The 27,095-nt window shown below is 48.4% G+C and overlaps 1 protein-coding gene across 3 annotated transcripts in view; it reads right to left on the reverse strand.

Moving 5' to 3' along the window:
* The window catches only part of ANKS6 (ankyrin repeat and sterile alpha motif domain containing 6), a 50,965-nt gene that overhangs the window by 14,236 nt on the left and 9,634 nt on the right, over window positions 1–27,095 (reverse strand). The window contains exons 5-13 of one of the 3 annotated variants that reach the window (XM_043567022.1): window positions 26,406–26,512; window positions 24,219–24,367; window positions 22,763–22,961; window positions 21,951–22,000; window positions 18,807–19,016; window positions 17,574–17,727; window positions 16,586–16,755; window positions 9,513–9,693; window positions 4,709–4,776 (exon numbers count right to left, since the gene is read on the reverse strand). In XM_043567022.1, the coding sequence (XP_043422957.1) occupies window positions 4,709–4,776; window positions 9,513–9,693; window positions 16,586–16,755; window positions 17,574–17,727; window positions 18,807–19,016; window positions 21,951–22,000; window positions 22,763–22,961; window positions 24,219–24,367; window positions 26,406–26,512 (1,288 nt within the window). Of the gene's footprint in view, window positions 1–4,708; window positions 4,777–9,512; window positions 9,697–14,999; window positions 15,023–16,585; window positions 16,756–17,573; window positions 17,728–18,806; window positions 19,017–21,950; window positions 22,001–22,762; window positions 22,962–24,218; window positions 24,368–26,405; window positions 26,513–27,095 lie in introns of those variants that run through there. The other 2 variants (XM_043567021.1, XM_043567023.1) reach the window with 2 other exon arrangements.

Raw genomic sequence — 27,095 nt, forward strand, 5'->3', positions numbered from 1 at the left:
AAATGGCAGTCATCTGGGAGAGGTGGAAGGGCTCTGGCCGCCCCAGTCTCATCTCCAGCCCGTGCCAGGGCGAGGAGGCACACACGGACAAACAGAGCCTCAAGTCCCACCTGCTGCCTGGGGGCCCCGGGCAGGTACCTCACCTCCGTTTCCCACCTGAAACATACAAATTCTCTCACCATCTCACTTACAGGTGGTTGTAGGTTCTACAGGGAGTTTACGCAAAGCTTTGCAAACTACATTTATAAATTATAAAGATACTATAGTTTTATGTTATATTATACTGGTGCCATTTAAAGTAAAATTGCCTGGGTGGCTCAGCTGGTTAAGCATCGACTTCAGCTCAGGTCATGATCTCACGGCTTGTGAGTTCAAGCCCTGTATCGGGCTCTGTTCTGACAGCTCAGAGCCTGGAGCCTGTTTCGGATTGTGTCCCCCTCTTTTTCTTCTCCTCCTGCGCTTGTGCTCTGTCTCTCTCTCTCTGTCTCTCAAAAATAAACAAACATTAAAACAAATTAAAAAAAAAAACTTCTGTAACTTTTTGAAAATCCTTAATCCTTCACTTTATTTTTTTTAGTGTTTATTTATTTTTGAGAGAGAGAGAGAGAGAGAGAGAGACAGAGTATGAGTGGGGGAGGGGAAGAAAGATAGGGAGACACAGAATCCAAAGCAGGCTCTAGGCTCTGAGCTATCAGCATAGAGCCCGTCACGGGGCTCGAACTCCCAAACCTTGAGATCATGACCTGAGCTGAAGTCAGCCATTTAACTGATGGAGCCACCCAGGTGCCAGCCCCCACCCCCGCCACATTAGCCACTCACTTTAAAAGCAGGCTTTGTTTTATGTTCCCCCTTAGATACTGAACAAGATTTTTAAAATTTTTCTTCAAGACATTTGATGTATGTAGAAATAACACAATTTTTTTTCTGAGAAATTTCTCCTATCTTTCCTTCTCTATTTTAACCATCATTTTACTTTCCCGGATTAAAAAAAAAAAACCCTGAACCAGGTGCGAGCTGGTGGAGAAGGGTCTGCTCCCTTACGAGCCCCAAGCTCTCTGAGGTACAGGCATTATCCGTTTCCCTGTGTCTCTCTGGGACATGACAGCTCACACGGGACGGAGGGCCTCACAGAACGGATGGCATGGTTCTGACAGAAACTGCCTGCCCCTGGCAGTGCCAGACACGCCCCTCTCCCCACACACCCACCCCCAGCCTGTCCCCACAGCCAGCTCCTCAGCACCTCTCTGCCCTCTTGCCCGGGGCCTCCCCATCCCGGCCTTCTAACTGGAGTCTCCCTCCCTGTGAGTCTGCCCCTAACTCCCCTACCGACCCTGGGCCGCCATCCACGCCACAGGCCAGAGATCTTGCTGGCCCTCGTCTGCCTCCAGACTGTGGTTCAGAGGGTCACGTCCATGCTGGCCAGGCCCTCTCTGCTCCAGAGGTGCCAGCCTCAGTCAGGCCCTGGCCAGGCCAAAGTGCTGCTGGTTCTCTGCACATGTCTGCTCCCTTTTCCCAGGTGCCCTTCTAGCCCCACTCCCCTCCCTCAAAGCGCAGTTTATGCTCAGCTGAGGTCTCCTCTGGCCCTCACTCTATAGGCCCCTTCCTTGGGCTCCCAGAGTGCTCTGAGTGTTTCTCCCTATCCCAGGGTCAGACGCTGGCAGAGGGACTGGTAGGGGACAGCGACCTGAGTAGCATCTGCTGACTGAATGACCACATCGATCAATATTCTACTGCATCCCCATCTGCACTGATCTTCTCAGTCTCTGACCTCTGTCAACCCTGGGGGTTGCCAAATCCTCACAGCTCATTTTAGGTGGAGAAGCCAGAGACTGAATTCTCCTCATGTGAATACTTCTGAAGGGTTAGCAGGATGCGGCAGAAACATCTGTGTCCTTTCAATATTCATGCCCTACTTTTTTTTTTAGTAATAGAATCCTAGTTGTCAGCTAGGCACATTTCCATGAAGCTAAAGTACTGTATTTCTGAGTTTCCCTTGCATATGAGTATGTCAATTGACAAACTTCTGGCTAATGAGATATAAGAAGGTTTATGGTACTTTGAGGAAGTCTCTCTAAAAAAGGAGAGCATGTGTCTTTTTGCTTCCATCTCCTTGCATCCTGGTGCCTAGAATGTGGATGTAATGGCCGGAGCTCTAGCAACCATACTGGACTTTGAGGATGAGGGCCACACACCCTAGTGATGGTGGAGCAGGGAAGCTAGAAGGAGCTTAGATGACTGACTTCAAAACTTTCTGTGGGGGAAAAAAAACCTTCCATTTTGTTTAAGATACTATTATTTGGGGATTTTCCAATATATGCAGCCAAATCCATCCTAATATAAGTAGAGAGATGAAAATTACTAGTCTGTCTTCAGTTTCAAAATCACAAGATGAGAAAATGTATTAACTTCATTCCTCTTCCAAATTCTCAACACGGACTAAAAGCATATAATAATAGGGAGAAATTTTTACCAGCCTTGGAAGTGAGGGAAAATTTCTATCTGTATGCCAGGTTCTTCAAGGAATTTCTTAAGGGACTAACAAGTGCCCTGCAGCTGCGGGGATGGGTGAGGAGGTGAGGGCAGGGGCAATCAAGGGTGTTAAAACCTGAGTCCCATCAAAGCCTTCGAGGGAGGATGGGGTCTCCCGGTGGATAGACAGCAAATGTCACATAGTGCTACCTAGCTCGTATGTTGTCCAGAGAGGGGCTAAGCACAGGGGCGGGGGCACTGCTGAGCTGGCTCCTAACAAGGGCACTGGCTCAGCTAGCCTCACAGTACCTCACACACACAGAAACCCTCTGGCCACTGGCTCCCAGCACCCCTTCCAACAGTGCTGTCTCAGGACTCTGCACATTCCCAACCCCAGAGACCGTGGAGACTTTCAGGTGGGTGGGTTAAGACCACAGCAAATCTGCATGGTCCGCTTTCCGCCTTCCCTTTAAAACTCTGAAAGCCTCCCATTTCATCTGGAACATACCTCAGTTCCCTACAAGGGACAACTGCAAGAACCGGAGGATGGTGAGTGACAGGTATGCCCCAGACATGCCAGCTCCAAAACTGGGAGGAAGCCAAGAACTCAGAGCTACCATTGCCTTGTGAAACAGACATGGCCCCGGAGACGTGTTCTCTGTATACTCCAGGAGGGTATGGAACGGATGAAACAAAAGCAGGCAGCCATCAGCACACAGGAAAGACTTCTTGGCGATGAGAAAAAGTCACTACTGAAGTTTAAAATGCCAAAGTCGCAGGGAGGACACACTGGATATGGCAGAAAAGCACATGGAGGAAGGAAGCCACTGCACTCTGTCTGCTTCGTAAAACCAAGTACAAACTCCTCAATAGCATCACAAGCCTGTCAGGGACACTGAGTGGTTGTTGTGATTGCTACTGTAATTATGACAGCTGTCATGTACTCAACCAGGCAGAATATTCTAAACCAATGGTGATACCCTGGTGGCTAGTGGGCCTGCAGAGGAGTTTTATTTGGCCAAAACAGAAGTTTTTTTTTTTTTAAACAACTTATTGAGATATAATTCACTTATTGTACAATCCACCATTTAAAGTATACAACCCATAGGGAATACAGTCAATGGTACTGTACTAGCGACGTGATGGGACAGATGGTAGCTACCCTGGTGGTGAACACAGCATAAAATATAAACTTGTCAAACACTACGTTGTACACCTAGAACTAATGTAACATTGGGTGTCAACTATGTGCAAATCACAAAATTTTTTAATTAAGAAAATGAAGTGTATGATCCAATGATTTTTAATATATTCAGAGTTGTGCAACCATCCCCACACTCAATTTTAGAACATTTTCATCACCTGCAAAGAGAAACCCACCCCCAGATAAGCAGTCACCCCCCCCCACCCCGTTCTGTGCTCCCCCCACTCCCTGGCAACCACTAATTACTCTCTGTCTCTACAGAGTTGCCTATTCTGGACACTTCTTATAAATGGAATCATACCATATGTGGCCTTTTGTGACTGGCTTCTCCTCGGCATCATGTGTTCGAGGTTCCTTCATTTTGTAGCGTGTCAGTGCCTCCTTCCTTTTTATGGCCGAATTATATTCCATTGTATACCACTAACAAATCTGGCCATTCACCAGCTGATGGACATCTGAGTTGTTTGCCACTTGGTGGCTATGAGGAATACCGTGGCTGTGAGCATTCGTGTGCGAGTCTTTGTGTGGACATATGTTTTCAGTTCTCTTGGGCATATACCCAGGAGTGGGATTGCTGGGTCACATGGTAATTCTATGTTTAACATTTTGAGAAACGGCCAAACTGCAGAACAGTATTTTTTTTTGTAAAAAAAATGTGATTGTGAGTGTTTTTAAGCACTCAGATTAACACAGAGCCTACGTGCAGACACTTAGCATAGATTCATTAGGATTTGCTTATGACCCTCTTTAAACCTGAAAGCCAGTCAATCACCTTCGACAGAAGCGCGTGCAGGACAGACACGAACTTCACTAGCGAGAGCGGTGCTCGAGATCACAAAATTCTGTTCCAACAGAACAAGCCATAAGGTCCCAGGATCTCACTGCGGTGAACTGCACTAAGTGTGCTGAACACAAATTCTGCCTGCCGTCTCAGGGAGAGAGATCAATTAGGCTTGCAGGATGAACACCCACATGTGTGAGACCATTTTCTTTTATGGTAAGATTTAGATGGACATTCAAAAATAACATCCTTACCTCTTGCTCCTCAAAAATGGGCTGATACTTCTCAAGTGATAATTTCTTAAGGATTCCAGTCAGTTCATCTTCAAGAGGGAAAGATGTGAAAAGATATTTTAGAATTTGGCAAAAGGCGTCAGAACAGTGGTCTTCAAACTTTCATAAAACAGTGGCAATCCTATTTCAAATGAAATGTCACAAGAAACTCTAACACAGAAAGCAGATCTAAGCTGCACTCGTGTGAATGCGGCAGGGGGTGGGTCCGAGCCATACTTCCCCTCAGGGCAGGCCCTTGGCGTCTCCCCAGACTCCAAACATGGGGGTGTGTGTGGCCAGGCTGACCCTCCAATGGTTGCAACCCCCAAGTTCTCGGAGTTCTAGCTGCTAGGACTAAAACTCCACTTTCTGTCCAAGAATGGTTTTTAATTATGATTTCTTGACTGCTGGTAGCTGCACCTGCAGCAAATGCTAATGCCAGCAAGTTGTCAGCGAGGCGGAGAACAAACTTAAGAGAACAAGCAGGTGGCTTCAGACCAGAACTGGAGTTTGGCTCAGTGTGAGGAGGCTGTGGGCTTCCTGAAGGAAGGACAGACACATCTGAGTGGAACAGCAGAGCCAGAAGGGCACAGAGCAGGAGAAAACAGAAGATTTGGGATATCATGATTTCAGAGCAGGGAGGGTGAAGAAAGGAGACAAGACTAGCATCTGGGTGGGGGTGGGGGGTAGTTTGAAAAAATATTCATTCACACATTCAACAGGGATTTACCAGTCCAGACATTAGGGACTCAATAAAGACCAAAACAGATAAGCAGGCTGCCAGGCCAAAGGCACTGAGGAAGGATGGAAGGGGGCAGGGGAAGATGACAGGGAATGGGAGAACATTATTTATTATAGAGAGTGGTAAGGAAAGGTCTTCTTTATATAAGGTAACATTTGAGCAGTAAATGGAGTGAACTGTGTAATACCAAGGGAAAGATCACCAGGCAGTATTCAGGCAGAAGGAACAGCAAATACAAAGGTCTTGGGGCAGTGGGTGCAATTCACAGAAGAGGGACTGGAGATTAGGAGGTCTGAGTTCCTTTTGTTTTGTAACATTTGTTTTTGATAGACAGAGAGACAGAGCACAAGTGGGGGAGGGAGCAGAGAGAGAGGGAGACACAGAATCCGAAGCAGGCTCCAGGCTCTGAGCTGTCAGCGCAGAGCCCGATGCGGGGCTCGAACCCACAAACCACGAGATCATGACCTGAGCCGAAGTCGGACGCTCAACCGACTGAGCCACCCAGGCGCCCCTGAGTTCCTTTTTTAATTCGTTCATTCAAGAGTGGATACCAACATGCCTACTACATGCTGGGAGTACAAGGATGGAAAGGTCCAAGCTGTAAAGGAGCTCAGCGTGGCTGGGAAGATAAAATGATGAGGGTGACAGCTGTTGCACCATCAGTCACCTTGTACATAGGTAACCCATTTGCTCTTTACAATGACCGTAACGATCCTATCAGTGTCTCCATTTACAGATGAGGAAGCAAGGCAGAAAAGCATGGCTGCCATATCTTGAGATCATGCCGCCAGTCCACGGCAGAGCAGGAATTCACACCACTGGTCCAGCTACCAGGCCTGAAGCTACACACCGCCATCTCTCTCCTTGGTGACAAGCGCTGCAATGAGGGGCATCGACAAGGGGGTCTGGGGACAGAGAGGACAGCTGACCCACTTGAAGGACCGGAAAAGGCTTCACGGAAGAGTACTACTGCGCTAGGCTGTACGAGATGAATCAAGTCCCAGGCCACACTGAACCCACTGTTGCTCCGTGGCACCAAACCTTTGCTCGGGCTGTTCCCGCCACACGCAGTCTTCCTCCGTAGTGGAGGGCCGGGAAATGGTTAGCAACCGGCTCTCTGAAGGAAAACGTACATAGGGAGGTAGGTACGTAAGCTTACTGTAGATTTTACTGATATAAAGGACGTATAGCACACAATTTACGTATAATAATAAACTACACAATACTGTTTCTTATAGATCCCATGCAGCCAATGCTTGCGTTGCACTTGACGCACCTCACTGAACGCTTTCACTGATTTTTCCCTTCCTCTTGAGTCCACAGCCAATGAGTATAGTTACAACAGGGATGCCACTGGGGAGTTCCGCGGATGGGAACACGTAAGAGGAAATGAAACAATGGAGACGCATATTGGAATTTCATGTGAGCAACTCTGCTGAATGAGATAATGGTTTTAAAATCCTGGAAGAACATGGTCGCAATTTTTTTGTGCTAGTCACAATATGACAGACACACTTTTAACCTTCGTCTGCAATATGGGCATTTTCTCCATCACTGTCCAGATTACATCTAGATGGTCTATGAGATAGTAAACCGACCTCTGATTGGTGGCATTTGCTGATGTCACGGAGTCAATACCCTGCTCCTGGCTGATTTTAGGCTAACAACACAACTAATGTTCCTGAAAGTGGAACGGAGAAGGGACGTGTGTAGTAGCACATCATGACATAGTATTCCTACGGCATAAACAGCACAAGTATTAGCAAAATGTACTAATAAATTAATAACAACATTTTGTTTTAAGTACCCCATACCCTTATATTTAACATAATTTAATTATATAAGTTCATATAATTTGACTTTTTCTTTCTTTTCTTTGGCTTCTTTATGTATTTTTTGTTGTTGTTGTTGTAATTTGACTCATAATGGCTGTGTTTCATCACTAGTTTATACATCTCCTGTAGATTCAACGATGGACTCTGGCTCACCGGCCCGGCCTGAGTGCCTGCTCTTCAGTGAAGCCTGTGCCATGGCACTCCATGCCTGGCTGATAACACAGATTTGACCCCATTTATTTACTTAAATGTATTGTGCTGAATGCAGCTGAATCCCCAGCCTGACTGTGAGCTAACCCAGCACAGATTAAGGCACCCGGGACACAGGCTTCACCACTCCCCATAGAGGGGGCCAGAGGGGCCGCAGGAGGAAAGACGGGGCAGGGCAAAGGCTTGCGTGTGGTCCTCGACTGGGGCCAAGTGTTTCCCAGAAGAATGTCATAAAAAGTAGCTGTCTGGGGATGGACTGCAGGTCTGTCCTTTGATAGTCTCATGCCCACAGGACAAAGGTCTTGCTGCCTCCAGACCCAGAAACTCTGGAGGGGAAAACTAGGCTTTCTACACCAGAGAAATTAAAAAGAAATTGCGGTCAGGTCCTCTTCTGTTTTTATCCCAACCAGGGCTTGCAAACCTTTTTAAATAATGAGAGAGACGGAAAAGAGTGGGCATGGACAGTGCATACAGACCGCCATGGTCTCAACTCTTTTTTGGAAAAAGTGGGGGTTACAAATACCTAACTGAACTTCTAAGAGTTGGATTCCTGGAAGCCTCCAAGGTGGGAGAATTCATGACTGCACGTAGAAAACACGGTTAGGGAGGAACAGGGTTGCTAGTGAATCTCTGAAGCTTTTATACATGGTTGCACTAGATATCACAAAACAATAAAAGCAGCCCCCAAATAAAGAGGATGCCAATGGCAGCATGCATTTACCAACTCAGTCCAGACCACAGCCTGTGTGGCTGATTTCAACCTATCACCTGCTGGGCACTTATCACCTGCTGGGCACCTTCCTCCAGGCAGCTGCGGGGAGACACCTGCAGCTGTGTCTGGGAGGCCCTGGCACACCTGACATTTCTCTCCTCTCTGAACACTACTACTTGGCTTGCACCTGCCTGGGTCCCATCTCTCCCCATAACTCTGTTCCCACCCACCCCCCACCCCCCACCCCCCCCTGCTCACGGCCAGGACCACCAGAGGGCAGTTCAAGGGACAGGATTCTTCATCTCCTTTTGTCTTTTATATCTTCCTATCTTTATCTGGGGCCTCCCAGCACTCCTCCACTCCATCTTCCTTTCTGCATCTTCCCCACGGGAGGGACCTGCACTTCACCCACACAGGTTCTAAAGTTCTCCTGGTTACAGAGGACAGCTACTGTTTCTGCTTGCCCACCATCCCTCCCCTCCTCCTTCTGGAAACAGCACTTTGATTTCCCTTTGAGGAGTCCCCTCTCTCCTGCTCCCAATCTACAAAGTGTCAGCAGGGCAGACCCTGAGCCCAGCCTCAAAGGCAGACATGTGACCTGCGCCCAATCAGCACGTTCCACTGCCACAGACGCACAGTCAAGGATACACAAATGTCCCGTCATTATAAATAGAGACGAGTCAGGCCAATGACGTTTACCCCAGGATTTTGCTGGACCTACTAAGAAAGAAGCACTCTTTCTGCTGGCGTTGCTAAGTTAGCAGGAGAAGTAAGCAAGCCTGAAGTTCATGGGGGACAACTTTGCCACTGCCTAGAGACAGCCTACCTGAGATATGGAGAGAAACACTCCCAAAGTACCTGGATCCACACACGCCTGAAGCACACCCTGGACACTTTCATTATATGAGCCAACAAATTACGTTTTTTGCTTTTGCTCAAACCAGTGTCAGTGGAGATTGCATTACTTGCAAATGACAGAATTCTGATCTGTACAAGGCTCAGGGAAAGGTACATCACTGGTGTTGGAGAAGCATTTCTACAAGTGTATGTCTGTGTACATAAACGAAACTCTACTAAGTTCAAAAACATTTTGAGGGAGCTTACCGGACGATTAGCAAAGTGAAGACAAAAATACAAGGTAGAATCGGGGAAGAATGGAGACAGGTGTTTTTGTTTGAAATTTTAAAAATGACCTAGGACCTAGGATGGCTATAGCAATGACAGCACCTGCCAGGTCACAGAGGCAAAGAGGAAAGGCTGGCGTTTTGGGACCTTGGGGGGGCTCACCTTCATCTGTAATGGTGCCGCTGCTGGAGCCCCCACTGCTCTTGGACTGCCGATGGGGCGAGGAGGACACAGAGGACTCGGCCGCGTGCCCTTTGGGCGAAGGGGAGGGCGTGAGTGTGGGGGAGGTGCTTTTGGAGGTAGTGGAAGTTCCAGACAAAGGCCGTTTGCTCGTCTCCAGTTTCTGCTGAAAAGAGTAAGACAAGTACGTAAGCCATCACCTGGAGGGTAGAAGTGATTAAAACAGACACCTGACAGGGAACACGGGTGATAGCTGACTCAGCAAGATATCTAAGCAGGACTATGAAATCTACTTAAAAAAAAAAAAACATGCAAAGCAGAAACAGTATTATTGGAACAGGGACAGGAAAATCCTGCCCTGGAGCACAGAGGCAGGGGGTAGGATGGAAAAAGTGGCACTTGAGGAGCCAGGAAGTCAGGTACTAATCCTGCCCGTAGAGCTACCAGCACTGTGTCCTTGGCCAAGTCCCCTTACCTCTCAGTTAATGCAGCTCTAAATGGAAGTGTGGCTTATAAATGCACGAGGTCCCTTTCTGCTCCTGACGTTCCTTCATCTAAACCAGTCATTTCCAACTTCTCACCAAAGAACACATCATTTTTCCCCTTTGTGTGTGTGTGTCATTTAGTTAAAAAAAAAAAAAGAGCGCCTTTTTATTTTTAAATACTTTTAGACTTATAGAAGAGCTGCAAAGATAGAACAGAGCATTCCTGTGTATCCGTCAGCCAGCTTCCCCTGACGTTAATATCTTACATAACCGTAGCACAATCATCAAAATTAAGAAGTTAACAGTGGCACAGTACTATTAGGTAAGCTATGGACTTTACTCAGGTTTCACTGGTTATTCCACTTAATGTCCTTGTTCCGGTCCAGGATTCCACACTGCATAGACTTGCCATGTCTCTTTGACCTCCTCTGTGACAACTCAGTCTTTCCTTCTTTCATGACCTTGACACTGTGGAAGAATTGAGGTGTTTGCAAAGCATCCCTCAGTTTGGGTTTGTCTTATATTTTCTCATAATTAGATCTGTTTATGGATTTTTGGATTAATGACCCCAGAGGTAATGAGCCATTCCTACCACATCATGCCTGGGGTCACACAGCATCCATTTCTTATTATTGATAACGTTAACCTTGATCACTTAGTTGAGGTGGTGTGTGTCGGGTTTCTCCATTGTGAAGTGATACCATTTCTCTTTATAACAAATTATTTGGGGTGGGGAGGAGATATTTTGAGCTAAATATCTTGTTGCTCCCACTAATTTTGGCATTCTTTGGTCGATCTTGTCTATAGCAATTACTACTGTGATGTTCTAGTGATAGGAGATCTATTTCCCCTATTCCTTTCACATTTATTTTCTGGAATTCTGGACAGAAGAGATACTACTTCCCCCATTTATTCAGTTATTTATTCCTAGCAGTATGGGCTCGTGGACGTTTCTTTTATAATCTAATCACTACTGCGATTTATTTTACAGTTGTTCAAACTATTCCAGTTTGGGGCACTGAGATCTTTCAGGTTGGCTCCTATGTTCTTTCCCCATGTCCATCTTTTTGTTGTTGTTGTTTCTTTTTAAGAGCATCTCCTTACTTTCTGACACCACAAAATGCTTCAGGCTCATCTTGCATCTCCATGGACCCAGTACTGGAATAAAACACTTCTCCAAGGCTCTGGTCCCTTTTATTGGAGCATGGTATTTAGGAACCAAAATCTGGGTACTAGGCTGTTCGTGGCTACTGGGATATCACTGATTCTACGTTCTCTCAGTGGACAGACAGGAAAGTATACTAAGCCATGCATCCACATAGCCCGACTTACTTCCATATAAATCTGTGTGTACACACACGCACACACACACATTTACAACCACGCATTCGTACCGATTCCTCTGACAACAATCCAATATCCATGGGGTTTGTTCTAATATTTCCCCTTTGGTTCAATCTCTGACAGTTAAAAACTGGGCTCATTATACTTATTTGCTCAACCCTAGTATATATGTAAAGTGTACATGTATACAAAATGTATAAATAAAGTGGTTTCGGAATTAAACCCACATCCCTATAAGAACAACAACAAACGATCAACGAGGATACAGTGCTTGGGTACGGTTATGTCTTTTACTTAGGCCTCACCATATCCCCTTGACCTAGTTTTCTCCCCCCATCTCCCAACGTGTGGTTATGTCAGTCATTTGTAATATAGTTAGATATGTCGTTATAGTCTGCATTCCCTCTTTGGCTCCTGGCCAATACTATTTGTTTGTTTGTTCTTTTAATTTGCATACAGCAGAAATAACTGTTGTGTACGATTCAACGGGTTTTGACAAATACAGAGGTGGGGGTACCATAGAGAAGAGCTCCATTAGCCAATTCCCTCGTCCTGTCCTTTTGTATTCGATCTCTCCCTCATCCCAACCCATGAAAATAACTGATCTGCTTTCCATCCCTACGTTTTTGTCTTTTCTAAAATGTCACATAGATGGAATGACACAACATGTAGACTTTTGGGTCTGGTGCAGCAAACTGCTTCAAGTTACTGCATGTATTGACAGTGTGCTTCTTTCCACTGCTGAGCAGTGTCCCACTGCGTGGATGTACCACAGTTAGTTTACCCGTTCACCTGTTGATGCGATGGTTCCAGTTTGGCGTGATTATGGATTAAACTGCCATAAACATTCACAGACAGACTGTGGCATGAATACTTTTTAAAAATACACTTGGGTAAAGACCTAGGAGGGAGATAGCCAGTTCACAGGGTAAGTATATAGTTTTATCAAACGCTGCCCAACCTTTTCAAGATGGCGGTACTGTTATCACGTTGCCCTGAGCACTGAAGTTCTAGGAGCTCCATATGCTCATCAGCACTTGTTTCTTTAAAGTCTTTAAGTTTTAGCCAGTCTAACGGGTATTTAGTGCTATGTCACTGTGGTTTTAATTTGCATTTTCCCCAGTAGTTAATGTTCAACGTTTTTTCATGTTTCTTTACCATTTGTATATTTTTGAGGAAGTATCAGATATTTTGCCTATTTTTTAAATTTGCTTTTTAATGAGTTTTGAGAGTTATTTGGTAGTTTAAATAGGATATGGCTAGGTGTATTCTTTTTATATTTATTCTATAGTGAGAGTTCGGGATTTATTCTATAGTGAGAATTTCCTGAACTTCCTAGATCTGTGCTTTGAAATCTATCGTCAATTTGGGGAAATTTTCAGGCATTAAGATATTCCTTCTGTCCTACCATTCTCTTGCTCTTCAGAGCTTCTTATTACCTGTATGTAGGAACATTGGATATAATTCTACTGTTTTTGTTGTTCCTATTTTTGTTTTAACTTTTTTCCTTTGTGTTTCAGTTTGGGTGATTCCTATTACCCAGTCTTCAACTTCACGGATTCTTTCCTTGGCTGTGTCAAGGGTACTGAGGAGCCCATCAAAGACATTCCTTATCTCTGTTACAAGTTTTGTATTTCTAGAATTTTCCTTCTTTCTTAGGGTTTCTATCTATTGCTGAAATAGTTACTTATATGATCTTGCACATTCAAATTTTCCATTAGAGCCTCTAACAATTAATTGTAGTCCTTTCAAATTCATGGCCATGTAATTCCAACACCTGTGTCGTATCTAAATCAAATTCTGAGGACAGCTTTGTTTCTTGGGTGTGCAGTTGTTTTGTGTCTTTTTGTAGGTCTTATAATTTTTGGTAAAATTGGACATTTTGACTAGGATAGCAGAGACTAAGATAAATAGTTTAATGCCTGGAAGTGGGTACACCTCTCCTTCTGCTAAGCCTTCATGCCCTTCCTAACTACATCCCAGAGTGGAACAAGATGTCTCTCTTCGATTTTGAAAGACTGTCAATTAGCTGCCTATATTGTTGATAAATTCTTCCTTCTGCTTTTTTATAAACAAAGACATTCAATAACAAAGCTTCTGATTAGGCAGGAAATAATTAGTATATCCATACTAAACAGATCTATCCCAGCCGAAGCAAACAAACATGATACTCTGGACCTTGTAGGAGCATATTGGGGAGGGGCAGATAAATATGATTATCTGGGATGCTCTAATAAAATATCTGAACTGTTCCCTATGTTCCCCGCATAGCGGATCTTGTTAATGGTGTCATCTCCACCCCTCCCTGAATCCATACCCTTTGCAACGTGTGTTTGTGTGTTCTTCTGCAGTGGGTGTGCTGATTTGCTTCAACAACCTGACTGGTTTTCAACTCATGCCTTTGGTTCTTGCCATGAGGACACATCTAAGCTTGTTGTGGACATGCATGGCCCAGTCATCCTGGTCACTCCAGCCAACAGCCAAATGTGTAAGTGATCCCTCCAGACCACAAGGACTACCGAGCTAAGTTCAGACTAAACCGCCAACCCACAGGTTCAGGAGCTAAAGAAACGCTTTTCTGTTTTAAACCACTAAGCTTTAGGGTGAGAAGAGAGAGCTAATGTATTCAGTGGGACTTTGAGCTTCCACAGGTCTGGGAAGCACCGACACACATTCTGACTCCCCTGATTCTGTGCCTCCTCAGGTTCGCTTCAGGCTGATTCGTGAACATGCTAGAAGCCATGCCTTGTGAATATGCTACCATTACGGTGGTGCTTATTTTAAGCAAAGTATGAAAACCAGATTCAGTAGGCTCCGATTTTGAATGCTAATTTCTAATTCTTCCTAAGGGAGTCTTTGAAAAACACTTCATGTCTCCATTTTGCTGCTGGAGCCTTTGACAGAAAGCCCACCCCTTGTGCCCTTTGATTCAGGGCAGTGGTTTCGAAGAGCCCTGGGCTGGGCTGATTACAATACTCTCTCGGGGGAAAATCAGAGTTCTCAGATCCCATCTTGAAGAGTCTCATACAGTTATCCTGGGTGGCACCCAGAGACCTGAATTTTTAGACAGCGCCCCAAGGTTACAGCATATTGTCAAGAATATCAGGTGTCGGGGCGCCTGGGTGGCGCAGTCGGTTAAGCGTCCGACTTCAGCCAGGTCACGATCTCGCGGTCCGTGAGTTCGAGCCCCGCATCAGGCTCTGGGCTGATGGCTCGGAGCCTGGAGCCTGTTTCCGATTCTGTGTCTCCCTCTCTCTCTGCCCCTCCCCCGTTCATGCTCTGTCTCTCTCTGTCCCAAAAATAAATAAAAACGTTGAAAAAAAAATTAAAAAAAAAAAAAGAAAAAGAATATCAGGTGTCATTGACCTGGATTGTTTCCTCGGTTTGTTTCCTGAGTGTATCTTTGGACACAATCTCCTTTCATTGGAATATACCTAAACATAGATTATATATAATAAATGCATTCAAGGGAGACAATGGTTGATATAATTTATAACTTAGACACCTACCTATTTTTAACACCAGTTAAGGAAAGCTAATAATATCCAACACATCTAGTAAGATCATCAAAATAGAAAGAGAAAAATTTAAACAACAGAGAAGAGGAAAACGATATCAAAGCTCACACCAGAAGACTTACTTTAATTAGTAGCTCTGAGTTTCCTAGCAGCAAAGGCAAAAAGAGAAATACAATAATTATATAATCCTTACTATATGAAGAAAGAAAATGTACGAAAGTATTGGTAGAGACATTTTTTTTTTCTAGAGCTGAATTCTAAAAGGAACTTAATTACACAGGTCCTATTACACAAGTAATTTTTAATATAATGGAAAATATGCTAATGCATAGGGAGAGAAACTTTTTCTGAAGCAAAGGAACCTAATTCTGTATGTCTGATTGCAAAAGGGACTTTGAAAAACAAAAAGTTCTGTAACCAACAGTGGTGGGCAGAAAATAAAGACTATTGCTTATACATCCGTTAAAAAAGCAGTCTCTGGAGGCACATCTGGGCAAGGGCCCAGGGGTGAGGCTTTCAGGTGACCTAACTTTTCTCCAGGAAAAAGCTCAAGCCATCTAAAAAATATGAAGAATGGGACAGTGCTTGGTCATGGGGTCCTCTCAGAGGAGGAAATGGGCTACACTGCACCAAGGGAGAGGGGCACCTTGAGGAGGAGCCAATTTATACTGTCAGGAACCCACACTTGGTGGGGGTCGGGGGGGGGGTCATTCCAGCAATCAGTCCAGGTGGAGGGGCTCAAAAGCTAGAAGGGTCAGACTCTATAGACACTAAAAGACTTCTCACTACAGAGAGGCATTGAGGGTTTCCTGTCCCTTGCAAACTCCATATAGATACTGACAATGTGGTGACTGCTCTTGGGCTGCATGAGTGGAGGAAAGGTGCCAGGCAGTAAGGTGAGACTCCAACTCTGTCCTGTCTACCAGCAGGACTGCAGCTCCTCCCCTCTGGAATGCCACAAATGCTACCCCCTGACCGTGGAACGGTGTCACACCCTGCCCCAGCCCTGCCCCAGCCCTGCCCCTTTTATCAGCTCCTCATCCTTCAGATCCCCATTTAGGGTTCCCTGATGCCCTCAAGCTTGGGTAGCAGCCCCCATCTGTGCCACCACAACATCCTCCCTTCTCCACGACAGCCCTTACCACACTGAGTGAAACTGAGTCCGCAGTGACACCCTGAGAGGGTCACCAAACCACCGGTTCACCACTGGATCCTTACTGCTAGCAGTGCTGGGCACAAAGCAGACACCCCAAAGATGTGCACAGTGAATGAATAAGGTAGGACCACAGATACTACTGCTGATAACGTCAGCACTTACAGCTGACACTTACAGGCTCACCAGGTGCCGGGCCCTACTCGAAAGGCTGAAGTGTGGGGCTGAGACCCGATCCCAGGTAGTCTGCTCCTGTTCCCACACTTCACACCTCTTTGCTCTAAGCAATGAACAACGCGAGGCTGAACGAGGCACCTGGAGGTGCCCTGCAGGTCAGGGGGGAGGTAGACCCGTGCGTGTAGGGGGCCGAGGGCACAGGGTGTGATCCCGGCAACTGCACAATCCAGCCTCTCAGAAAGCCCGGGAGCGAGCAGCTGGAAGGGGCCTCTCTTTAGTGCCGTCCCACTACTGTGGCAGTGCCTGTGCTCCCCAGCACGTGGGCCACATCAGGACAGAACGTGTGAGTGTAACAGGAGACAGAAACAGAACAAGCACCTTGCCACCGGGACCGCCGCTGCCTGCAGGAGAGACTGGGAGCTCAGATGAGCCGGACCCTGGCGCTGGCCCAACAGGACTTGACCGGTGGCTGGCCTTCTGCTCAGATAATCCGGCTGCCTTTTTCCTCTGGGCAGCAATTTGTGACAGGACACTGTCTATGCTGCCACCTGAGGAAAGAGGAATAGACATGACTGCCTCAGGGGTCCAGGGTCCAGCAACATGACTATAGTGGACTTCGTGTGCTGACCTTGCTGAGCTGGAGAAGCATTCCCCAGACTCCCCTGAGCCTCTGCGGCTGTGGGTCAGGGCTGACCACAAGAGGCCTGCGCGTGGAAACCAGAGGTGGCCAGGTGCGGAGGTCATCACACGCCAAAGGCACCATGGCGAGAGGTATTGGAAGAGGCAGTGCAGGCACGATCAGCTTGTCCTCACTTTCCCCTGCCAGAGCCAGCTTGTGCGGCCTCCGGGAGGCACAGACGCCCCGCCCGCGGCAGCCCCAGCACCGCCCCTTCCAGCAGCCACACAGGGGCTGCCTGCTTGCCCTCTGACCCCCCTTCTGGAGCTTTACCGACCCCACTCCACAGCTGTGCCAATAACTTGCTCAGTCCACAGCACTCAGAGTGGACTGCCGTGTTCCCTCTCCCAGTTTCCCCAAATCCACCAGCAATCTCGAATTATTGTGAAAGAAATAATTCTAGACAGCTAGAGAGGATCCGAGCAGGAAAACACCAATAACTATCATTTGTGAGGCAATAACCAGCTGCCACATACTGCTGTGAACATTTCACATGTTTGAACAGTGCCACTCTGGGGGCAAAATCGTGAATTCACTGAAAAGTCCCTTAGCCACACCAAGGAAGGGGACAGGGTGTGTGCCGTTGTTTCTGGGACTGTCCACTGAGCAAGCGCAGGGGTGAAGCGTGGTGGGGGGACAGACCCCCAAGGGGTCTTCCCGCCTCCCCGGAGTGGCCCCCCCGGTACCCACCTGAGCGGTTATGCAGCTCCCCACCATGCCTGCTGGAGCCCCCGACCCCACTGGAGCCGCCTGAGGAATGAGGTGAGTGGTTGAAGTTTCCGGAATTGGCAGGAGAGGCGGGGCTTCTGGAGAGAGATGGAAATTTAACCGGCCTGACAGGAGTCTGCAATAGAGTGGGTGTCCTGGTTACGGTTTGTTGTTGCCTCCTCTGGACGTACATGACCACAGGAGAAGGGATCCGGATTCCACTGGCTCACCCCAGCCCATGTGGCCCTCGCCAACTGGTGCTCAGCCTGAGGGGAGGCCCCTAGGGAAGGGGAGTTCATTCTCATCTGCTGACAAGCAGACCATTAGCTCAGGCCGAGCCCCTGAGATGCTGTTCCCCCTGAATCACCCCACTTTCAGGATCACTCAACTCTTCCCACAGTGCAGACTAAATGCAAACCAGCCCTGCCCACTTGAGGCACCTCCAGGGCCAGGCTCTCTCCCACTGGAGACTTGATACTGAGACGAGGCAGCAGCAAAGGGGGTCAGCCCCATCTTTACAGAGAGAGATGGGGGTTCTGGGTCCTTCTAATCACTCGGCACACAGTGGCAGGGCGAGGTCCTAAGTCCTCATCTGCGGTTTGCCATTTGCTGCATCTATGGTGTGGGCAGCCTACACAGATGGAGATAAGTTCCCTCATCAAGAGGGACAACCTCAGGACATTACAGAGACGCAGCAAGGGCCACAAGTCAGAAGCCACTGTAGGCAAAAGGCTAGAAGTCACACTCCTTGTGGGTGTAAGAAAACACCAGTAGTGCACATAGTCTTGGTTATGGACCTGAACAATGATGTAATGTGGAAGCTGGTTAGAAACCAAGAACTTGACTCCTGGTCCCAGGCCCATGCCACATGGCCGGGTGCTCTGCAGCAGGCTGGTTCCCCTCTCTGAGTCCTAGTCTCCCATCTACTATAGGGAAGCTTAGATGAGATCAGGTCTTCAGGCTGTGCTCCTGGGGGCCCCAGAGAAAAGACAGAGAAGAGGGGCCCTCGCTTTCATTCCCTTCACCCCACGTTTTAATCTGTTAATAAAGTGTCCCTTTGTAGGATACACTGAAACAAAAGGATATCCCTCATTTAAAAAAAAAAAAAAAAGCCTGAAACCTGCTGGATAAGCGGGTCTGAGGTCCCTTCTGCCTGCAACACACCCCAACTTCATTGTGAGTGATGTGTCAAAGTACATCCAGTGGGAGACTTACAGCATCTGTGCTCCCACCGCCCATGCCCACGGGGGCACCCCGGCCAGCTCTCTGGGGCAGCACAGTCTTCATGGGTTCTGCCTTCCCACCGTGACATGTCCGGGACCGGTCCGAGCTCCACAGCTCAAAACTGGAAGGGGGTAAGAAAGGGGGGATGACTGCCTTCAGCTTGTCACTCGGGAGTCTGGGGAAGGGGGCTCCATTTCGAAGCTGAAAAAGACAGGCTGTGGGTTAGACAAGCTCCCCCCCCCCGGGGGGGGGGAGGCTCCCAGCTCTTCAAGAAAGACTCCAGGTTTCTCCTGCTTCTCAGAGAATGGCACCATCATCTACCCCCTCATCCCCACACCTGGCCAGAAACCATGTGGTATCTTTTGCTCTACCAGCAACCAAGCAATACCCCCATTTACTCTGCTCCAAACCCCAGCTTCCCTTGGGACCATTGCAGCAGCTAGAATGGAAACAGAGGGGATGGGGAGCCGAGGCGAGGCCAAGGGATGCTGGAGGTGCTGTGATGGTGGCACCGGGGGGATGGGGAAGAGGGCACTGCAGGCCCAGGGAAAAGAACTCAGGCAGGCCTGACAACCAGAGGAGCAGGACGTGTGTACAGAGCTGGGGGTCTCCAGAGGAAGGGACAGGGCACAGGGGACCAGGAAGCCCAGGCTGGGCTCTCTGTGAGCCCAGCAAACACTCTTGCCCACCCCACCGCACTCTCCCTAGTCCAGCCACACCTCCCACTGCTGACATTTTTAACTGTAATTTTGTATTTTGAAAATGTAATTTAGAGTTAGCATAGAATCCACACAATGATGACTGGTGGACTGTCAAGGAAAAGTATTCACACAGTCCGCACTAACATTAATTAAGAAAAGACAGTGGACTTGGTGCCAGATGGTGCTTTGCAGGGAAGGGCATCCCACAGCTAAACCTGCCTCGGGAGCCGGGCAGGCGTGCATCTCCGCAAGGATGGCTGCAAACGCCCACTCGGCAGGGCTCCCTGGCCATCCTCCATCTGCCGAGGGGTAGGCCAGCGTACTGGTGCCTTCCACGGGGCATAAGGAGGTGGGACAGGGAAGTGCCAACGCAGGAGGGTAGGCATCCTGGGTCCCACCCTGGCTTTCCTGAGCTTTTCTGAGAATCTGTGAACAGTGCCGTGCCCCCCGGACCTCAGCAACCTCATCCAGCAAGGGGGCTGGGACTGGAAGAGGACTAAGGATGCCCGCAGCCACAAACCCACCACAGATGGACATTTTCATTCCTTGGGGACAGAGTCTAAATTGTTGCAAACTTTCAGGAAGGCAATGACATTTGCACCCATTGACCCAGAGATTCTATTTCTAGACATTTAGCCCAAGGAAACAGGCAAGTGGGAGAAACTGAGGCATAAAGATATTCATTAGATCCGTGACAACAACAAAAAACTAAAAACCCCGAAGTCCAACAGGTAAGCCTTCACTGGTGTGTGAGGCACGTTCCCAGGACAGAATGCTGCATCACGCAGCCATTAGATGTGATGTGGCTAAGAGTGTTTAATGACATGGAACAGATGGTCAGACAAACTGTTAATAAGTCAGGCTCAGCATAGTATGGGGAATAGAACGGTGCCCACCTCACAGGGCTGCCAGGGGGACTAAATGAATGAATATATGTAAAGTGCTCTGAGTAGCAGCTGGGACTTAGTAAGCGCTGTGGAATTTGCCATTATCATGTAGGACGTGATATATTCATAATGCTAAAAAATGGTTAGAAAAATACCCAAAACTTATCTACCCCAAAATGTCAGTCATGATTATGTGTGTCATCAAGGGGGATTTTATTTTTCTTCTTTATATTTTACTGCATCTTCCAAAATTTCAAGAATAGATCTGTTTTCATACAAAAGTAATTACTGCTATTTAATGAGATTATCAAACATCAGGTAGTATAAGCTCCCACTTTAGTAATCTGGTCTAGAGACACCAATTTACACCCATTGCAGAGCAGGGCAGGGCGGGGCAGGGCTGAGAAAGCAGGTCCCAGTCAGGACCCAGCCCGCTCAGCCCCTTCTGAGGATGCTTCGGCTCCCTTCTCCTCTCCAATACTGCCCTCTCCTGGCCAGCCTCCAGATTAGGGTCTTAGAGCTAAATGGACTTGAGTTCAACCCCAACCCTCATTTAAAGAAAAGGAACGCGAAGCCCAGAGAGGTGAAGTCACATGTCCAAGATCATACAGCAGGTAACCAGGAGCTCATTCTGGGCCAGGCACTATGCTAAACACTTCCTGGGGACAACCTTATTCAAAGAAACAGCCATGAAGGATAGCATCCCTTAAAGTCAGACACTGCCAGATGTCCCCCAGGATCCATCTTCCACATCTTCCTTAGTAGACACCCCTGGCATTTAGACGGGACACAACCACCTGGAACAGAGACTTCCTTTCCCAGCCCCCCAGCCTCCCACACGTAGTGTGATGTGACTAAATGCTGGCCAATATGATATAAGCAGAAGTGACGTGTGAGTTCCCAGGAAACTTCTTGAAAGACACCTGGTGTGCCCCTGGCCACTTTTTCCTCCCCTCATCGTTCTTGCTGGCTAGAAGGAGGCAGTAATGGCCACAGCTCTGGTGGCCATCTCATAATAGAAGCCAAGCCTGGGAGACCAACAGGTAGAAGGACACGATGTGTCAACATACTCATCCTGAACTGCACTTGAGAAAAAGAAACTGCTGTCTCATTCATGCCAGTTATTTGAGGACTTTTGTTACTAATCCTGATGCATCTCTAATTCATAGATGAGGAGACTGAGGCCTCTCAGGCTGGAAACACAGCCTCCTCTGTGACTCCTCTCCTCCTGACTCCCCAAAACCAAAACGGTGACTCCGCTGTCACCCATCAATTCCTACTCAGCAAGCCCTGTCCTCAGCGCTGCCTCCCTGTGAACGCAACCAGGGCTTACATCTGGCCACTAAGCACCAGCACCACTTTACCCACAGTTTAGACTGGCATCTGTTCCAATTCCTCAGCGCCAGAGCTGTTACCACTGTTACACATTTTGCTATCGAGCCCATCTGCGACCACCACCAAGAGAGACACATGTCCACATCCAGCCTTGTAAATCAACTAATGACTGGTAGAGACTTGAAATGCTTTTAGAACAGCCCCACACTCACCATGGTTGTCAATAACACATCTTCTTTGTCTCCTCTCATGCTCCCGGGACCTGAGAGACAAATGGAAGTTTCCTGAAATGACCCCTCCCAACAAGTTCATGGCATGAGGATGAGTGACCAGGGTAGCCTTCATCCTGGAAAACCAACTCTCCTGAGTGATTAAATATTTAATAATAATTGGTATCCAATACTTGAATAGACGGAAAGCATTTAAAAGGTGTCTCAAAGCGTGTTTTCAGCTTTTCCATAAAGCCCTGCATGCTGGGTCAGACAGTGATGCACCCAGCTCAACAGCTTGTCTCAAACAGTGCTGTGAAAGGAGCAAGGCTGGGTGTGGGGAGTCTGTTTGAAGGGGTGTGATCTGATCAACTGTTCAATCAGTGTGGGAATCACCTTCAGTGCCCTGGCAAAGTCATCCAATCTGTTGAATACCTCCAGCGTTGGGAAGCTCACTTCCTTCCTCAGATAACTCGTTCTATTTCTAAATGCTTCCAGTGCCAGAAATCAATCATGTTTGATAGGTGGGAAAATCACCTATCAAAGGCAAGAGAGAGGCAGTTTCTGGCCTCAAGGCCCTGAGCAGGGCGTGTGGGACAGACACCAGGGACCCTTGCCACCAACATCCCCGTTCTACCATGCTGACCGCATTTGTGTCCCTGCCCATTTCTCCTTCCCCAGACCAGCCACTTTGTTCCAGGGCCACATTCCAGTATCATCTCACCTCTCACATCAGCCCAAGAGGTAGGACAAAGGGCAGAGAATTTGGGTTTGACCGTTCTGGAAATTTTACAGCACATGCAGTTTTTTCTTACCATTATCTTTCACTGTGGGGGCTACATCATGAAGCCCCAAGCGGCTTGTCTTGTCCTGGGGGGCCGCCCTCATTGTGGAGTCCAGCGCTGAGTCTGGTTCATCACAGAAAGGCAATGGCTGGTTGCTGGAGAGCCTGCGGGGCAGGGTCTGCATCAGTTTGAGCTTCCGGAACCGATTGGACATTCGGTTCCACCAGGACTGCCAAGGGAACGCAGAGCAGAGGTCATGCTCCGGGAACAGCCAGGCCAAGGACGGTGACACACTTTATACACACTTCCCCTCTGCTCTCCTGGGCCCATGACAGGTATTACCAATCAGCCACAGCAACCCTTCCCATAAGGCCATGGTTCTCTCTAAAGCCTTTCTGACTCAGCCCTTCAAGGCTCTGACCTCTGACAGTGGACCCTATCTGCTGCCCCTCATCTAGTCAATCTCTGCATCGCACAGATTGAGAAATGGAGATCCAGATGGGGTGCCAACTTGCTCAAAGTTTCACAGGGAGTCAGAGACAGACAGATGGACAAGAGGCAACGTCAAACACCATAGCAGTCACTGCATAAGCTCTTCCCCCCTTTCCAGTGACAGTGTAAGAGGTGTTGTCCACACCAAGGCCTGGGCCATCTGTTCTGGCAGCTGATGCCTCTCCACCTACAGAGAGGACCAATGCTGCCCCCCAGGGTGTCCCTAACCCTGTGACAGCTTGGGGGTTACGACACAGCAGGAAGGAAGGCTGCAAGGGCCTGGGTTAGGGAGATGGCAGCGAGCACAGGGCTGAAGGGACCTATACAAACAACACTGAGAGGAAAACACGGGGCTCTAGTGAGTGAGCTAAGAACAGGAGCTGAGTCTGCAGATTTGAGGAGGTGCTAGAGTCCCAGACAGGATAGAGAAAAGGTAAGTGTGACTTCAACCAAGTAGAGCAGGATGGGGAGGACGAGAAATTCAAAGAAATGAGCAGCTGGAGGCTCGCAGTTAGAAACGAGCAACTGGAGGTTGTTTTGGTATTTCCAGAAAGCCCCAGCTGGAGGCCTGTGGGCTGCAGGGAGACCCCAGAATGGCGCAATCAGCAATATCCCACATGCTGAAGCAGAGGCCACAGACAGCCTGGAGGAGAGGCATTTGGTTCGGCCAGCCCAGTACTACATCATGCAAAGTTCTCCAGTTCCTGACATCTATAAATTGGGTTTCCATATCTAGCGTCCTAGCATTTCCTGAAAAAAATGGGATAATCTGACAACATGAACCCACATTCTTGCAAAGTAGTCACTGCATGTGATAGGATCACACCAGTTTTCCCTGATCCCCACTGTTCCTTATTGCTCACCCACAGCTTGTTTCCCGTCCCTGCTTGGTCACCCTCACCCTACCAGCCCTGCATTAACAGGAAGCGGCAGGCATCCCCCACACCGTCAACTTGGCTCTCTTTAAAGCCCTTTAGGACAGGAAAAGGCAAACCTTGAGCCCGCCTTTGTCATCAGGCAGCACTGGGACACTCCAAGGCTGTCGGACCTTCGAGTGGGGCAGAGGTGGTGGGTGGCTGGGCCGGCCTTTGTCTTTATTCACCTGCATGCAGACAGATGCCAGCAGTCGAACAAGTTCCGTGTCTATGGACACAAAAGGCAGCGCTTTACCTGCAAATACGTCTGCTGGGCAAGGAGAGAGGGCTCAACAAGACCCCTGTCAGCCTTAGAACTCAGCCCTGCAGCTCGAGTCTATGTTACTCCGGAATCAAGGCACCGGCTTCACCGTCTGGTCTTCGAAAGGTGGCAAACAGGCCAGCAGGGCTTAATCCACTTGACCAGAAGGAAAAACCAGGAGCCCTCTCCCCACAGAAAGACAGTGGGGTAAGTGTGTTTTAAAAGTACAAGCTTGGGGCACCTAGGTGGCTTAGTCGGTCAAAGCATCCAACTTCGGCTCAGGTCATGATCTCGCAGTCTGTGGGTTTGAGATCTGCATCAGGCTCTGTGCTCACAGCTCAGAGTCTGGAGTCTGTTTCAGCTTCTGTGTCTCCCTCACTCTCTACCCATCCCCCGCTTGCGCTCAGTCTCTCTCAAAAATAAACATTTATAACAAAAAAAAATTTTAAATAAATAAACAGATAAATAAAGTAAGTATAGGCTCTGCAGCCAGACGTCAGGGGGTTAAATTCTGCTTCTGCCCCTCCCTGGCTGTGCAACGGCAGGTAAATTAGGGAACTTCTCTGTGTCTCTGTAAAAGGGGTGACAGGATGCTGGTGCATAAAGGTGTCTGGAGGATGCGAGGGAATTTCTGGCATAAGGGAAGTGCTTAAGAAAGGTTAGGTATCATTTGCAGTTACTAACTGGGTTACCAAAACAACAGCGGTTGAGAAGAAAATATTACAAACTATTAACAGTGCTTTTCTCTTGATGACTGTTTTTTTTTTCTTTTCCAAGTGTCCAATAATAAGCACGTGTCTCTTAAAAAAATTCAGGCAAAAACTTCATTTAAAAAACCCACTAGGAAAAAAAATCGACTAGGGAGAGACTCTTATGGGGCAAGGGAGAGGGAAGTGGTCGGGAAGGGAAGAGTGAGAAGAGACACAGTGAGACACGAGTTTGTCTGAGAAAAGTGTGCGCGATCGAGGAGACGGGTTTTAACGACATAAAATCTACGCACGTCAGGAGGGCCTCCAACGAGGTGGAGTGAGCTCACTGGACTTGACCGGAGGACCTCACCTCACTGGCTGGGGATAAGCCATCTCCCCTGGCCTCAGTCACCTCCCCTCCACAAGAGGATACGCAGCTCTGCTTCCCCTCACACACACTGCGAGGATGAAACGGAGCCGAGTGTGCATCTGAGATACGCGGGGCCGGCAGCAGGCAGGGTGAGGAGGCAATGCTGGGGAAGAGGGAGGGCTCTCTGGCAGGGCACCCCATAGCCGAGAGGGGCAGCAGGGCTATGTCCACTTGGGTCTGTGGAGGTCAAGTCCTCTCCCATGGCCAGCAGGCTGGGATTTGGCTCAGGGTTCAAAGCCTGTGGGTTAGAAGGGCCCACTAGCCTCTCTCTTTCCCTGGGCTGAAACTCCAGGGCAACAGAAGAGAGGATGGACGGACAGACAGACTCTGACCCTTGGGCCACCTAATTGGATGCGTCAGGTCCCAGAGGAGGGCCTGTCACAGTGGGGGAGGGTCCGAGGGGAGCAGCAGATGCCAGCAGGGCCCGAGAGAGGTGGGACGAGGGATGGTGACACCCCCAGCAAGGTGCCCTTGACCCAGCAGCCTCCACCTACACGACTGAACAGAGGAGGTCACTACTCCATCTCTGATTCTGCTTGTCAAAGGGGCCTTTCTGTTTCTTCCTGGGGCAGGGTTTCTGGTCACAAAGCACAGATACCATTCCAGGACTTGCATGGACTGCCAAGGCAGACTCGTGTCTCGCTGGCCTTCCCTCCTGGGAGACTCCTGGAAGGCTGGCACTGGAGAAGCCTAGGAGACTACCTGGTGCCAGCCCAGTCTTTGCCGAGGAGGGAAGGAACTCGCCTGAGGACATGTGGTGAGCCATCGGGGCTTGAGAGTGACCTCCCTCATGAGTAAGCAAGGGCTGGACACAAAGGTGATTATCCTGATTCCCCGCCAGAGAAAGGCCATGAGGGTCTTCGACCCTTTTCCTGAAACAACCCACCAGGGTCACTCAGCAGCATCACTAGGTCAAAGGCCGTGTACCCGTTTTTTGCACGAAGAGTGACATCAGCTCCTTGGTTTAACAGGTATTTGACAACTTCCTTATTCCTAGGGAGGAAAGAAAAAGCCAAGGTTAGACGCACTGAAAACAAAAGCCTGGTTTTGCTCCTGGGCAAGAAGCTGACGATATTAGCGCCCATCTCTGAGCCTGAAAGAAGGATGTGAAAGGCTGCAAACTGTCTCACACTCCCTGTCCCTACTCCGTGGGGAGTCAGCGCTGAATGTGATGGAAACCAAGGCTGATGTGCTCCATCCACAAGCAAAAGAAAAATGACATGGCCACCATGACCACGCAGGTCCCAACTCCTGCTGCCCCAAATCGGGACCCCTGCACTGCAGAAGCCTCACAGAGGCTGAGGTGTCTGATGCAGTTGTCCGAGGCTCACCAAATAAGAAGAAAAACTGCTTCAGGATGACACAGGAAATTGCTGTGATCACCTAAAACAGGGCAAGGAAAAGGAAAAGGCCTGTAATTTGGAATCAGACCACTTAGTGGCTGTAAGACCGTCTGCAGCTCCCAGCCCCTGGGTCAGCCTATCCGAAAGGGGTGGCCTCCAGGAGGACAGACCGAGAAGGGACTCAGAAGCACCAGTCAATGCCGGTGCCTATTCAAAAGGAGGGGTCAGGACAA

This window comes from Prionailurus bengalensis, chromosome D4, assembly GCF_016509475.1.
Source record: "Prionailurus bengalensis isolate Pbe53 chromosome D4, Fcat_Pben_1.1_paternal_pri, whole genome shotgun sequence".
NCBI lineage: Eukaryota > Metazoa > Chordata > Mammalia > Carnivora > Felidae > Prionailurus > Prionailurus bengalensis.